This window comes from Camelina sativa, chromosome 18 (genome assembly GCF_030686135.1).
Source record: "Camelina sativa cultivar CO46 ecotype springtype chromosome 18, ASM3068613v1".
NCBI classification, from domain to species: Eukaryota; Viridiplantae; Streptophyta; class Magnoliopsida; order Brassicales; family Brassicaceae; genus Camelina; species Camelina sativa.
Genome location: NC_141897.1, coordinates 16,732,679 through 16,746,445, shown reverse-complemented (window position 1 = coordinate 16,746,445; position 13,767 = coordinate 16,732,679). Strand labels below are relative to the sequence as shown.

Here is a 13,767-nt window from a genome sequence, read left to right as displayed (position 1 = left end):
AGAAATCTTACAATGTTAGAAGATAAAAACAGTTTTATATTCGCTAATAATTTTGTATTATCTATGGCCCTTAAGTCTAACTAATCCCTAAAGTAATTAGGATTACATAGATTTTTAGCGGGGTAGAAGTTGACAAATAAATTTTTAAAGTTGACCTTTTTTAGTTAAAGGACTTTAGTTTTACTTGTCTCGTATAAAATATCGAAATGCAATTATAAAAGACGTGTATATCGACTCGTTGCCATCGAGAGTTGGTAACAAATGTTGTGGTTTAGAAATTTTCGGAGTAATAAATTCTTGAAAAAAAAAGTGCAAATGAAAACAATTATCATATACAAAAAACAATAAGTTAAGTGAAGTGGTGGTAACCCAATTGCCCGTTTATATATGAAGGTTGTTGTTGCTGGTATAAATCAATATAACTATTAAATGCATACACCAGACTGAGATTTAATGTGTTTCGACTATGAAAATACTATAAGTACATCATCATGTAACATGCCACATTGAAAATCACGAGTGTTATGTAAATTATTAATTACGTACCTTAAGCGAACACATCTCATTATTTATGAATTGGACCGCAAACATCTAAAGTGGTCTACTTTAACTCAGAACTAAAGAAAACCATCATCATAATATTAGTAGTCTAGTATTTCAAGAATTCACTTTATAAACACGTCTATATACATTTGATCTCTGAAACAAATGTGACATAATACATAAATTGATTTACGTGGACAGATTAACAGACTCATATAATTACGTCAATTATTGTAAAACAGAAGTGTATGTTTTTTTCTTCTGTATTTTTCTCTCAGCCCCAAAAATCAGATATACGTGAAAACTATACTTTCAATTGTTCTTTTTCTATTATTATGAATCTGCAGGGGTTTTCTTGTGTCGTGTGTGTGTGTGTTTAACGTTAACTGTGTTTCTAAAAGGGAAAATGATATTATTACAATATACTTACGGGTGTGTGTATATAATTATTACACGCGCCGAGATAATTTTATATTACTAGTTGGACTTTGGAGCTATGGTTATTGGTTTGTACACTAATCGGCAAGTGTTGACGTGAACTAATCATTGTTAAATTGTTAATTTTCACTTAAATAGTGTATTAACAATCAACTATACTATAGTCTACATATGTGTTTGATTAGAGTGAATAGACTCACTCACCAAGCGGAATAAAAGTTTATGATACATGAAATGTTGAACTTTTGGATAACCAATCATTTACAAGAAATTTATAAAAAAAAAATCAAATAGTCTTAGTGTAGCTAGTTAGCATCCTACACGTACGTGGATGTAGGTCCTAAATTGATTTTCAACTAGACGTATCTTTTCTTTTGGTTACTATATTTTGACTTGAAGTTGTCTGGTTAAAATATAACAACGATCAATATTATCTCTACTTTTATTGGTGGATCGACATCTACTTAACAGCAATTAAATTAAAGTACGTCTAGAGAAAATGGATCAGAATACTTAAAATATGCTCCGACTAGCTATATGGTGTTGTTATTTTGTGCGACCACAAGTATCAACATTCTAATTTGTTTCCGGATCATGTATTTCACAGTTCCATAAAGGATTTTTCCATAAAAATATATCTAAATTAGAAGCTATAAATGTTTTTAAATTCTGTCGCTACAAAATTAATTTGGCACTCTGCCTGTTTTCTGTTAAAGGAAATCATTACTACCACTCCTACTATAGTTTGGTTTTAAATGTCAAGCACATTAAAACAAAAAATTCATGGCATGATCAAATTAAAAGGGTGAACGGACCAGTTAATGAAAAAATAATTGTCTGAAACATTAATTAATGTGTTATTGTTATTGATGGTTCGTAACATTTTTAAGCTCCAAAGGGGAAAAGACTGCGACACCTTATTTGTTCAGCCGGATTGTTGACTCGTTCTTACGCTTTTTGGCTAATTAAGTGCTCTTTTTTATTTGCTAGATTAGCGGAAGCCACGTTTACTTAAGGAACAAAAAAACACAATGTGAAAAATTCGTGTATCAGGCCCTCTCATAAGATTTATATAGTATTATTATATATTTGTACTGTTGAATTTGAGATTTAGACGGTCTTTATTCGGCGGTCGTCGAAGTAAAGAATGATGGAGCCGTTATATTTCGACGCAAGATTGGTAAATATAGTGAGACTGATGGATTTTCACATAGCAATAAGTTTTTCGGTCGTGCATAAACGTGTATCTTTATTTCTATTTTAAAATTGATATTGTGAAATATCGAAGTATAAAATATGAATAAAGTTTTAATATCTTTGTTTGATTTGGAAAAATGATACCGAAATAATATATATCCGTCATATCCGATTCTTATTCATTAATAATAAAATTATGATAGTCTTTATATTAATCACTTTTCGAGACAAAATACGAATTGGATAACAACAGATCATAGAAGACGGATAACGAATATCATTGCCCAAACCCTACTTGGCTATACTACCAAGAAACGGGTAAGAAAGTTTGTGGAGAGGAATCGAAAGGGTTGGTAGTTACTAGTTGGAGTTGAGACTTCATCACTTCAAGAGTTTGCTAACGTGAGCGCCTTGAATTGAGTGGTATGATATGATCGTCAAGTTCTGATCAACCAAAGCATTTAACGACCATTCTTCCCTCCTCCAACGTGTCACGTTCTACACAACTACTCAAAAAGAAAAAAGAAAAAAAAAAACACAAATACTTCTGACTTTTGTCCATTTGTGTGGATCTATTTTAATTTTAAAGCAACAAACGTCTATTCTTTTTTTTTTGTCAAACGCAACAAACGTCTATTCATGTTCACTAAAATTAGTGCATTTGTTTTCTTCAAATTTTAAATAACCTTGGAGCTAATTTGTTTGAACGTTGTTGACAAAAAAAAAATTAAAAGTTATAATAACGGCTTTTGGAATATAATACAAAGTAAGTGGAGACACATATTAACATAAAGCTCATGATTATTATTAGCAAAATCAGGAGATTAGTAATCGGAAAATAAAATAGATTAATTAAGCAGACACAAGAACCACGATACATTTTTTTCCGGTCATTATATAATTAGTTGATTATTGTTTTAAATTAAGTTAATCGTTTTCTTAACAACCCACCTTAGTTCATTATTGGTTAGATGGTTTGTCTATCTATATCATCAACTGATCAACCTATAGAGGAACAATGAAAACAACAGAGAAATGAATGGTTTTTATTTTTATTTTTTACTAACTACAAAATAAATTAAAACTAAAAAGCTATCTAAATGTTAGTTTCTTTTTAAAAAAAACAAAATAAGGAAAAAAATAGTTAATGTTCTTTGATAATAATTAGAATAACTAAAAAAAAATGAAATGATAACATTTCTACATTTCCAAATTTCTACTATATCGTAAAAAGAAATAATATTAAATATTACAGATGTTAAATTTTCTCTTGTTTTGTAATTTGTAACATTTCTACAATTTATGATAAAGTGGATTTTAATGTTTCTTTTCAAAAAGATTCAGTACCTTAATTGTATTTTTCTTTTTTAAAACACAGGGACACATTGAAATAAACGTTAATGATGCAAATGATAGCAACGTTATATTTACAATAAGAGTATATAATTAAATTTTGAAAATTTTGAGACATTAATATAATTCAGATTCGGACCCTTTTTTTGTCTGAACAAATTAAAGAAGACAAAAAAATTTGAATTTTTTTTTTGTTGTTGTTGTTGTTGGTCGAAGAGAAAAGAGGAGAAGAAGAAACAGAGGAGATTTTTTATTTTATTCATTACTCTTTTTTTTCTTCTTCTTCTTCTTCTTCTTCTTCTTCTTTCCCAAAAAAGTTGCATCCTTTAGGAGAAAACAAATCCTCAAATTTTTTTTTCATCTCAGAAACAAACCAGGAAGGAGAAGCAAGCAAATCTCTTAGGGTTTTAAAAATTTTGTTTCTCAGGTAACCAAAATCTGTTTTTTCTCCTCTCTAACCAAAAAAAAACTAACCTGAATAGAGAGAGAAAGAGAGAATGAGAGTCTCTCTCTGTCTTTGTCTTTTCCATTGACCTCGTAAGTTTCGCTCTTTCTCTTTTGTTTTATTTTTCTTTTCTTTTCAATTGGTTTCTGTGTTTGTGTAAAGATCAGGTTTTGTTGATTTCCCATTAAAGTCAAGAGTTTTTGTTCATTCGAAATTTTCAATTTTTTTTTTGTTCTTTTTCAAATCCGTAAATGAGAATTGGAGATAGGAGGAGGAGCCTCGAGATTGTGTTTACAAAAAAAATGTCGAGAGATTCTTCGCTGAATTTCTAAACTTTTGTCATTTTTTTTTTATAGGTTTTTTGTTTGGTCCCAAGAAGCTCTGCTCTGGTTTCGAGGGAAGTATGCATGGTTAACGAGGCGTCTTTGTGATTTGAGATTGAGAAATTAGGGTTTATGGAAGGCTTGGATTTCGTGAAAATGCTTGTCAATTAAGACACTCAACCACAAGAAGGAGATTTTTGATTTTTTTGGAAAGTTCTCAACTTTGGATTCAATTTTGTTGAGGTCTGTGATTGGGGAAAAAAAAAAAAACAAGGAATGATGTTATCGGCATCGCCCAACACACTAGCGAAAAGCTCGTTAGAGGAGATGCTTGAGTCTCTTCGTCAAAAAGATGAGTGTGATCGTCTTCCTAAAGATATGCCACCGGCCCTTCCTTCTCGTCCTAATTCAAGAGCGCGTCTTCCTTCTGCTCGCCGTTCGCTTCCTACCAAGTTTAATGTTTCTACTGTCATGGAAGATCAGAACGGGAGTGTTGCTTCTGCGGCGGAAACTGAATCGGAAAGGAAAGAGGAAGGTGGGAAGAGGAAAGAGAAGGATTTGGGAGTTAAGAGGAATAGTTTTGGAAGCAAGAAAATGAGGACTGGTCTTAAGTCAGAGTCTCCTTATGCAGCAGAGAAGGAAGAAGAGGTAGGTGTGAAGGTTAGTACTGTTCCTGTGGAGAACACGGAGGACCATAAACCTGAGTGGAACAATAACGTTGAGTACTTTATTAAGAAGGTAACTCTTTTTGTTTTCTACTGAAGTTGAATTATCTCCGAGAGTGATCATCTCAGGGTTTGAGATCAGGAATGAATTTTTTAGTGGTGACTAAGGAGTGAGAGTTTTAACTTTGTGATAAGAAAAGTCTGACCGGAGAGTGTTTTTGTAGAAGGTATATGGAGATGATGAGGCTCAGTAGATTGATAAGAACATGTGAAATGGAATATATATATATATGTTTGTACTTGGTAGATCACATGCTTGGAGGTGTTACAGTTGTGTTTAGTATGAAGAATTGAGATCTAGAGCGGAGGCTTTTTATCTTCTTTGATTACACAAAAGGGTGATTCTTTTGGGAACTTGTGGTTACTGTGTTTGTACTGTATTGCAGAAGCTTCGAGTTTGGTGTCGGGTTGCTAATGGGCAGTGGCAACTGGGGAAGATACAGTCTACTTCCGCTGATTCGTCACTTGTTATGTTGTCCACTGCAAATGTAAGTTTTCGTAAGAATGTTGCACTTTCCATCTGTGATATTGAAGAGTTTCTGTGGTCTCACTGTCAGGTTTCTTTGATTTTGTGTTATCAAAGGTTGTGAAAGTGTCTACTGAAGAGCTTTTTCCTGCAAACCCAGATATTTTGGAAGGTGTTGAAGACCTTATACAGCTTAGTTATTTAAATGAACCATCAGTTCTTTATAACCTTCGTGTCAGATATTCACAAGATGTGATCTATGTGAGTTTACTGAAACTTTTTTTTTAACTCTTCTGATTAGTTTCTCACCTTTCTTTTGCCTTGGTCTTAACTAACTTTCATTCTTCTTATTTTCTATAGAGTAAAGCAGGGCCAGTACTGATTGCAGTCAACCCGTTCAAGAATGTCGAGATTTATGGAAATGATTTCATCTCAGCTTATCAGAAGAAGGCTGTGGATGCTCCTCATGTTTATGCTGTGGCTGATGCAGCTTATGATGAAATGATGAGAGGTGAGAGGATAAATTTAATTTCACACCTTTTCGTATTTCCATGATTTGGGAAGTCCTAATTGGTCTTCAAATGAGAGTCTGGCACTTACATTTCGAACATTTCCAAATGCAGAAGAGAAGAATCAGTCTATTATTATAAGGTACGAGTCGTTGCCTTCTGAATTTTGTAGAGTTCTGAATGCTTTTTTACAGATTGATCTGTGATCACTGATACAAATTGATTATTATGGTTCTGTAGTGGAGAAAGTGGAGCTGGGAAAACTGAGACAGCAAAATTTGCAATGCAGTACTTGGCAGCTCTTGGTGGAGGTAGCTGTGGAGTAGAGTATGAAATCCTAAAGACAACCTGCATACTCGAAGCTTTTGGGAATGCCAAAACATCAAGAAATGCTAACTCTAGCCGATTCGTGAGTTGTTTGCACAAGTTTTTTTTGTCCGATTTTTTCCCTTCTCTGTTCTGTCAAGTTATTATAATTGTGTTAATTGATCTGCTTGACCACCATATTTGTGGATTTAGAAGTTCGTTTTTTTTTTTTTAATTTAACACTATATTTTAACTGGCACAGGGTAAACTCACCGAAATTCATTTTAGTGCAATGGGAAAGATATGTGGAGCAAAACTTGAAACTTGTGAGTGTGATTTGAGCATTAATATGATTGTTTGTCATATTTTTTAGATTTGGAACTCACTCGTTCCTATTGTCTTCTTCCCATGTTTTGTATGACTACTCTTGCTGAATGCCCAAAGTTCTGCTAGAGAAGGTAATTTTGTTTCCATTGACAAGCTTTTTCATCAGACTTTCACTACTTAGCCATTTGGTAACTAATTTGTAATCTCCTTTGGCCAGTCAAGAGTGGTTCAGCTGTTCAATGGCGAACGATCCTACCATATATTTTATGAGTTGTGTGCAGGTGCTTCGCCGATTCTAAAAGGTAACATTTCATACTGAAGTTTTCAAGATTCAGTACTGCAATCTTAATTATTTGACAGGCATTGTAGTATCTGTTGTGGCTAAACTACTATTTCTATGGTTTTATTTGTAGAGAGACTGAAGCTTAAAACCGCAAGTGAGTATACCTACCTGAGCCAGAGTGATTGCTTGACCATTGACGGTGTTGATGATGCTCAGAAATTTCACAAACTACTGGTACTTTGTTTTTTCATCTACAGTGATTGGCGTTCCCATTGTCAGATTTTGTGTTTTTTCTATATTCCTCACAACCGCATCTGTATTTCTGCAGGAAGCATTTGACATTGTTCAAATCCCTAAAGAGCATCAAGAGCGTGCATTTGCATTGCTTGCTGCAGTGTTGTGGCTAGGGAATGTATCGTTCCGAGTTACTGACAATGAAAATCATGTGGAGGTGGTAGCAGATGAAGGTAAAATCTACTGTCTTAATTCATTAAAATTGTAACTTGGTGATACTTGCTTATCATTTGGCTGTTCTTTCTTACAGCTGTTACCAATGCTGCTATGTTAATGGGCTGCAAGTCAGAAGAGCTTATGGTGGTTTTGTCTACCCGTAAACTTCAAGCTGGTACGGATTGCATTGCTAAAAAACTGACGCTGCGGCAGGTAATGTTTCCATCATTCTTGTTTTCATACACATCGATCATTAGGTGATGTTTGAGTTGCTGTACTGTTTTCACCTTCAGGCAACTGACGTGAGGGATGGAATAGCAAAATTTATCTATGCAAACCTTTTCGGCTGGCTTGTTGAGCAAATAAACATTGCACTTGAAGTCGGTAAATCACGTACGGGAAGATCTATTAGCATCCTTGATATATATGGGTTTGAATCGTTTAAGGTTAGTAGTACTCATACATGCCCTAGATTTTGTTAATCTCTCTATTATTTTTGAATCTTGCAATGGTGATCTGGTTCTCTTTTGTTTCAGAATAATAGCTTCGAACAATTCTGTATAAACTATGCAAATGAGAGATTGCAACAACACTTCAACCGGCATTTATTCAAACTTGAACAAGAGGTAAATTTTTCTTTTCCTCTAAATAGTTTATTGTGTACTTTCTGCGTTACTGCTCCATTAAGTATTGTTTTTTCTGTTCAGGAATATGAAGAAGATGGAATTGATTGGACTAAGGTCGAGTTTGTTGACAATCAAGAGTGCTTAGATCTAATTGAGAAGGTAATTAATGTGATTAGATCTAATTGAGAAGATTATTTTTGTCATGTTCTTTAAAGTAATCTTTTGAATATGTTTGCTTGTGTAGAAACCCATTGGTTTGTTGTCTCTACTAGACGAGGAATCAAATTTTCCAAAAGCAACTGATTTGACCTTTGCCAACAAGCTCAAGCAACACTTGAAGACCAACTCTTGCTTCAAAGGAGAGAGAGGTCGAGCCTTCAGAGTTAATCATTATGCTGGAGAGGTCAGTTGTTGCCCTTAAGTCCAAAAACTAGACGCTGTATGCTAAATAGGTTTATATGGATCTCTGTGTGTGTAGATTTTCTTGTATTTATGCTTTATGTTTTGAATGATGGTTTTGTTTACAGGTTCTCTATGATACAAATGGGTTTTTGGAGAAGAACAGGGATCCGTTGCCTGCTGATCTTATCAATCTTTTATCATCATGCGACTGCCAGTTGTTGAAATTGTTTTTTACCAAAATGCGTGACAAATCTCAGAAGCCACTCATGTTATCGGACTCCACGAGCCAAACTGTTGGAACAAAGTTCAAGGTAAAGATTTGCTGAATCCTGCAGAGTTGTTCAGTTGAGATCTACCTCGACGCACTCTCATGTTTATTTATCTCGTACAGGGTCAACTTTTCAAGTTGATGAGCACGTTAGAGAACACAAGTCCTCACTTCATTCGATGCATAAAGCCGAATTCGAAGCAGCTTCCCAGAGTTTATGAAGAGGATCTTGTCTTACAACAGCTTAGATGTTGTGGCGTGTTGGAAGTTGTTAGAATATCAAGATCTGGATATCCTACTCGTTTAACACATCAAGAGTTTGCAGGAAGATATGGGTTCTTATTGTCAGATAAAAATGTCTCTGAGGATCCTCTGAGCGTATCAATCGCTGTTCTTAAACAATATGACGTTCATCCTAAAATGTATCAAGTGGGTTATACAAAACTGTACCTTCGAACTGGGCAAGTAAGTGATTCTTCTTCACTCAGATGTATAGAGGCTGTTTCCTGATCTTGTCGATACAAATTCTTACGCAGTCATCTTCAAATGTTTTTAGATTGGTATCTTTGAAGATAGGAGAAAAAAAGTTCTTCAAGGCATAGTGGGCTTACAAAAGCATTTTCGTGGTCACTTGTCTCGTGAATACTTCCAAAATATGAGGGCTGTAGCATTGGTTCTTCAGTCATATGTACGAGGTGAAAATGCCCGAAGAAAGTTTGATGCTGAAGCAAAAATCCATGCAGATTCTGATTCTGAAACAAGCACAGATGAGTTGACTGCAGTCATACACTTGCAATCTGGTAAAGCCACACTATCTGCTTTGGTAAACTAAAGTATTTGGTTCTCAAATTTGGATAGTGTTTTTAAGGCTCATCATCATTTTTCTCTGTTGTAGCGGTTCGTGGATGGTTGGCTCGCAAACGTTTTAATAGTATGCAAAGACAGAAAGAATTACTCAATGTGACGACGAAATCAAAGAAGAAAGCAGGCATGAGGAGTTCAGACGACAAGGTATAGCTACTTGCTATCAACAGGAAGATTGTTCACTTCTGAATTATATATTACTACGCTATAACTTTCTCTCGTTTGCGGTTTAGGATATTCCTCTGGAACAGTTCCAAGTCCAACCAAAAACTATGTCTGATCTCCAAAAGCGAGTATTGAAATCTGAAGCAGCTTTAGCGCAGAAGGAAGAAGAAAACACAGCATTGAGAGAGCAGTTGAGGCAATTTGAGGAGAGATGGTCAGACTATGAAGTAAAGATGAAGTCAATGGAGGACACATGGCAAAAGCAAATGTCGTCATTGCAGGTCTAATGTTTAACTGGTTATGAAAGTCCATTCACACACTCAACACGCCAAAGTTTTCTGAAATGTTCTAGTTTTGCATCATGTCTTTTTGCAGATGAGTCTTGCCGCAGCTAGAAAGAGTCTAGCTGCAGAGAGCATCACGGGTCAAGCAGGAGGACGACAAGACACATCAATATCACCTTTCGGGTATGAATCAGAGGACACAATGTCTACTGGAACTCCGGGAGTAAGAACTCCCACTACTAAGTTCACTAACGGAAACACTCCTGAGCTCAGAATCAGAGAGCTTAACGGAAGTTTGAACGCGGTTAATCATCTCGCAAGAGAGTTTGATCAAAGGAGACTCAATTTCGATGAAGATGCAAGAGCTATTGTGGATGTGAAGCTTGGAGTTGGACCGCAGGCAACTCCAAACGGGCAGCAACAGCAACATCCAGAAGATGAATTTAGGAGACTGAAGCAAAGATTTGAGACATGGAAGAAAGATTACAAAGCTAGATTAAGAGATACCAAAGCAAGACTCCATAGAGTAGATGGTGATAAAGGTCGTCACCGGAAATGGTGGGGAAAAAGAGGCTAGGGTTGTTTATTAGTGTGTGTGGAATCTTCCAGTTAGCTTTGTATTAGACTATTAGTATGTCGGATTCAAAATGTTAGATTGAGAGCAATGTAGATTTTAGCTGCGAGACATGTATTGATCGACTACTATTGTGCATAGCAGATAGAGATTTGTAATTTGAGAGGAACAAGAAAGGTTATGTTCATATCATTACAAGAATCACATTAAGACTTGAAATTTAAGCTCCAGGTGCAAACTTAGTTGCGAAAGCCCAAGCATTGTTAGCTACAGGGTTGTCAAGATGGTCAAGGAGATTCTCCAAAGGACCTTTTCCTGTAACAATGGCTTGAACAAAGAAGCCAAACATTGAGAACATAGCCAATCTTCCATTCTTGATCTCTTTGACCTTGAGCTCAGCAAAAGTAACTGGATCATCAGCAAGTCCCAACGGGTCAAAGTATTGGCCACCGGGGTACAAGTCGTTGCCTTCACCAACACCATCAAGACCGTTGATGCGGAAACCTTCAACCAAGCCCATGAGGATGACTTGGAAGCCAAGGACGGCTAAAATGCTCTGAGCATGGACTAGGTTTGGGTTGCCTAAGTAGTCCAAGCCACCTTCAGAGAAGATCTGTGAACCGGCCTTGAACCAGACTGGTTCTTTGAAGTCCACACGTACCCACTTTTGAAGAACTTCAGGGGTTATGCAACCAAAAGCTCCCAACATTGCCCATCTCCCATGGATCACCTGAAAAATGATGATTAGTGATTTACTCTTTCATCAATGTGTCTCTTTGTATTCAGTGAGCGAGATTTAGAGACTAACCTCAAGAGCTCTGTTTTTGGCAAAGGCCTCAGGGTCTGCAGATAAACCAGCGGTGTCCCAACCGTAATCTCCGGGGAATTCTCCGGTGAGGTAAGATGGAGTTTGGACAGAGAAGGGTCCTAAGTACTTAACTCTGTCTGGTCCGTACCAAAGATCATTTCCCTTCACATAAAAATTTACATGAAAAAGTCGGACACAAACCCAAGAAGAAAGATGAAACCTTTTCATATGATGAGATTAAGACAAAAAGTAAACATACCATAGTGTATTTGGGAGATCCGAGAGAGACAACATCACGAAGAGGGTTAAAGCTTGAGCCTTTAGTCTGGCCAAGGAATGTTGTTGGGGTCAGAACACTGCTTGAGCTCGTGAATGTTGATGCCATTGTCTCTCTCTCTCTCGGCTTGAGCTTTCTCTTTTGCTTAGTGTTGTTGTTCTTCTTCTGCTTTTGCTGTTTGGTGAAAGTATTGGGTCTCAGGGACTTTGACTTTTATGTTAGTGTCTTGTGGATAAGAAAATAGGTGGGAGAATCAGAGATTGGGATATAGATAGAGAGTGAGATGTTGGGATTAGCCAATCAGGAATCAGCTTTGGATTTTGAAGTATCTCTAACTCCATCTCTTTTTTTTTTATCCATACTTCTTTTTTCCTTTCCCATTTAACGTTTTTTTTTTTAAAACTTTTTTTTTCTTTTTGAAAAATAACTTATGCTTCGAATATTTTTTTATAAATAAACAGAAGGGGTGTTATTGGTTATTGTATTTGGTCGAGTTGGAGACATTCAGATTTTTTTTTTCATTTCTGTTATTCAATTATGAGTTTCAAAACTTGATCAAAATTTTGGTGTTATTAGTTAATTTAAAGTATTATTGGATTCATAATTTATTGAAGTCAACAAAAAATTTGTGTTGTTCAAATAAAAAGAACATTTTCATAGTCTTTAAAATCTTATTTATTCGTTTACTGATCCCTATACATTATTATACCTCACAAAATACTGTTTTCATAATTTCTTGTAAGGCCATCTTTATCGGTAAAACATGATGGATGTTTTTAGCCCAGGAAAATAATAAATTTAATGAATAGTGGGCTTAGAACACAATTTTTTTATCTTAAAGTAGAACTGATTTAACGATAGTTCTTGTGTACGTGGCGTTACGGGAGTGGTTGAATTTGGTATTGTATTTTTAATTTGTTTTATTTTATTTTATTTACAATGTTTTTTGTTTCATTTGAATTTGGTATTGTATTTTGAATTTTAGTAAAAGTTTTTTTAGTTTGCAATTTAAATATAATTTTTAAAAGTTTTTAAAATTGTAATATGTTTAAGATTATTATATTATTAAATCTTATGATCTTAAACATGTTCTCCCAATAACTAACTTCTTAACAAAAACAAAAGATCTTACATTATTTTCATAATATTTTTACTTTAATAACATCCAAAAGTGTCCCCCATTAAAGATGCCTAAGTTGGTCGATATTCTCAAAAGTATTCTTTTAACATCAGAAAACAAAAAAAAAATGCGCTAGCCACCTGAGAGGAAACATTTGTTTCTTTGTCGTAAATTTTCGAAAAATCCCTTTGTGACAACAATACTCACCTCTTTACTTTTATACAAAAAACCTAGGCTTTGAAATCTTAAGAGTTCGGAAAAGATTGAGAACTATTCTGAATCCAAAAAAATGGAAAAAAAAGATTTGAAGACAGTTCTGAAGTTGATATCCAAAATAATAGAATAAAAAGATTTGGGGTTGGTGTTAGATTATGTTTATATTGAACTAGTAGGTTCTCACATCCTAAATGAAGCAGAATTCTCACATAACAATTAGTACTAGTAGGTTGAACAAGATCATTATCCAAGCACACTGATTCTTCTTTTTTGAAGACATTGACTAAATAAAAAGTATGTTTTGCAACTTATAGTTCGTTCACCGGCTAAGACATATACTTTTGAGTATATACCTTGTGAGATTCACTCTTTGTTCATACTTAAAGGCTTTATTTATTCTCATTTTTTTAGGTAAGAACATCTAAGGATTTAAAAGGACAATTCTTGGGTTCACCTCTCTTTCTTATTCATCCCATCTCAATTATGAAAACAAATTTTTAATTAAAAAAACAAATTCTGTATATCAATTAATTTTAAAATTATTAATTCTAAACATTATATTGTAGTTTTTAATTATTACATCTCAACCGAAGTCACTTTTTTTATAAACATAAATTAAAATAAAATTTTATTTAATTATAAAATCTAAATCCTAACCATTCTTTTGTGAACCCAAACCGACATATAATTTCGTTTGATTATAAAATCTAAACCCTAACTACTCTTTTGTAAACCTAAACCGATATATAATTTCGTTTAATTATAAAATCTAAACTCTAACCACTCTTTTTTAAACCC

The 13,767-nt window shown here is 34.6% G+C and overlaps 2 protein-coding genes across 4 annotated transcripts; one reads left to right on the top strand and one right to left on the bottom strand.

Annotated features, from left to right (window-relative positions):
* The first annotated feature begins 3,523 nt into the window (after nucleotides 1-3,523).
* Nucleotides 3,524-10,767, top strand: LOC104761452 (myosin-2-like). Of its 3 annotated transcripts, XM_087499494.1 has the most exons (23): nucleotides 3,524-4,068; nucleotides 4,333-5,037; nucleotides 5,411-5,512; nucleotides 5,608-5,751; nucleotides 5,851-6,001; nucleotides 6,114-6,141; nucleotides 6,240-6,408; nucleotides 6,568-6,631; nucleotides 6,750-6,763; nucleotides 6,850-6,934; nucleotides 7,046-7,149; nucleotides 7,244-7,382; nucleotides 7,460-7,578; nucleotides 7,659-7,811; nucleotides 7,902-7,991; nucleotides 8,073-8,150; nucleotides 8,236-8,394; nucleotides 8,519-8,704; nucleotides 8,785-9,126; nucleotides 9,218-9,461; nucleotides 9,557-9,672; nucleotides 9,759-9,971; nucleotides 10,066-10,767. In XM_087499494.1, exons 2-23 carry the CDS (start codon nucleotides 4,576-4,578, stop codon nucleotides 10,549-10,551), a joined length of 3,648 nt encoding a protein of 1,215 aa, XP_087355620.1. In that variant the 5' UTR covers nucleotides 3,524-4,068; nucleotides 4,333-4,575; the 3' UTR covers nucleotides 10,552-10,767. The 3 variants fall into 3 exon arrangements, with proteins under 3 accessions (XP_087355620.1, XP_087355621.1, XP_087355622.1); XM_087499495.1 differs by lacking the exon at nucleotides 6,750-6,763 and having other exon boundaries at nucleotides 6,568-6,637; XM_087499496.1 differs by lacking the exon at nucleotides 6,750-6,763 and having other exon boundaries at nucleotides 3,680-3,958; nucleotides 6,568-6,637.
* LOC104761453 (chlorophyll a-b binding protein 3, chloroplastic) lies at nucleotides 10,707-12,058 on the bottom strand. The gene is made up of 3 exons (XM_010484536.3): nucleotides 11,616-12,058; nucleotides 11,357-11,518; nucleotides 10,707-11,278 (listed from the first exon to the last, which is right to left on the bottom strand). The coding sequence occupies exons 1-3, from the start codon at nucleotides 11,739-11,741 to the stop codon at nucleotides 10,769-10,771; spliced, it is 798 nt and encodes a 265-aa protein (XP_010482838.1). The 5' UTR covers nucleotides 11,742-12,058; the 3' UTR covers nucleotides 10,707-10,768.
* Between the last annotated feature and the right edge of the window lie 1,709 nt (nucleotides 12,059-13,767).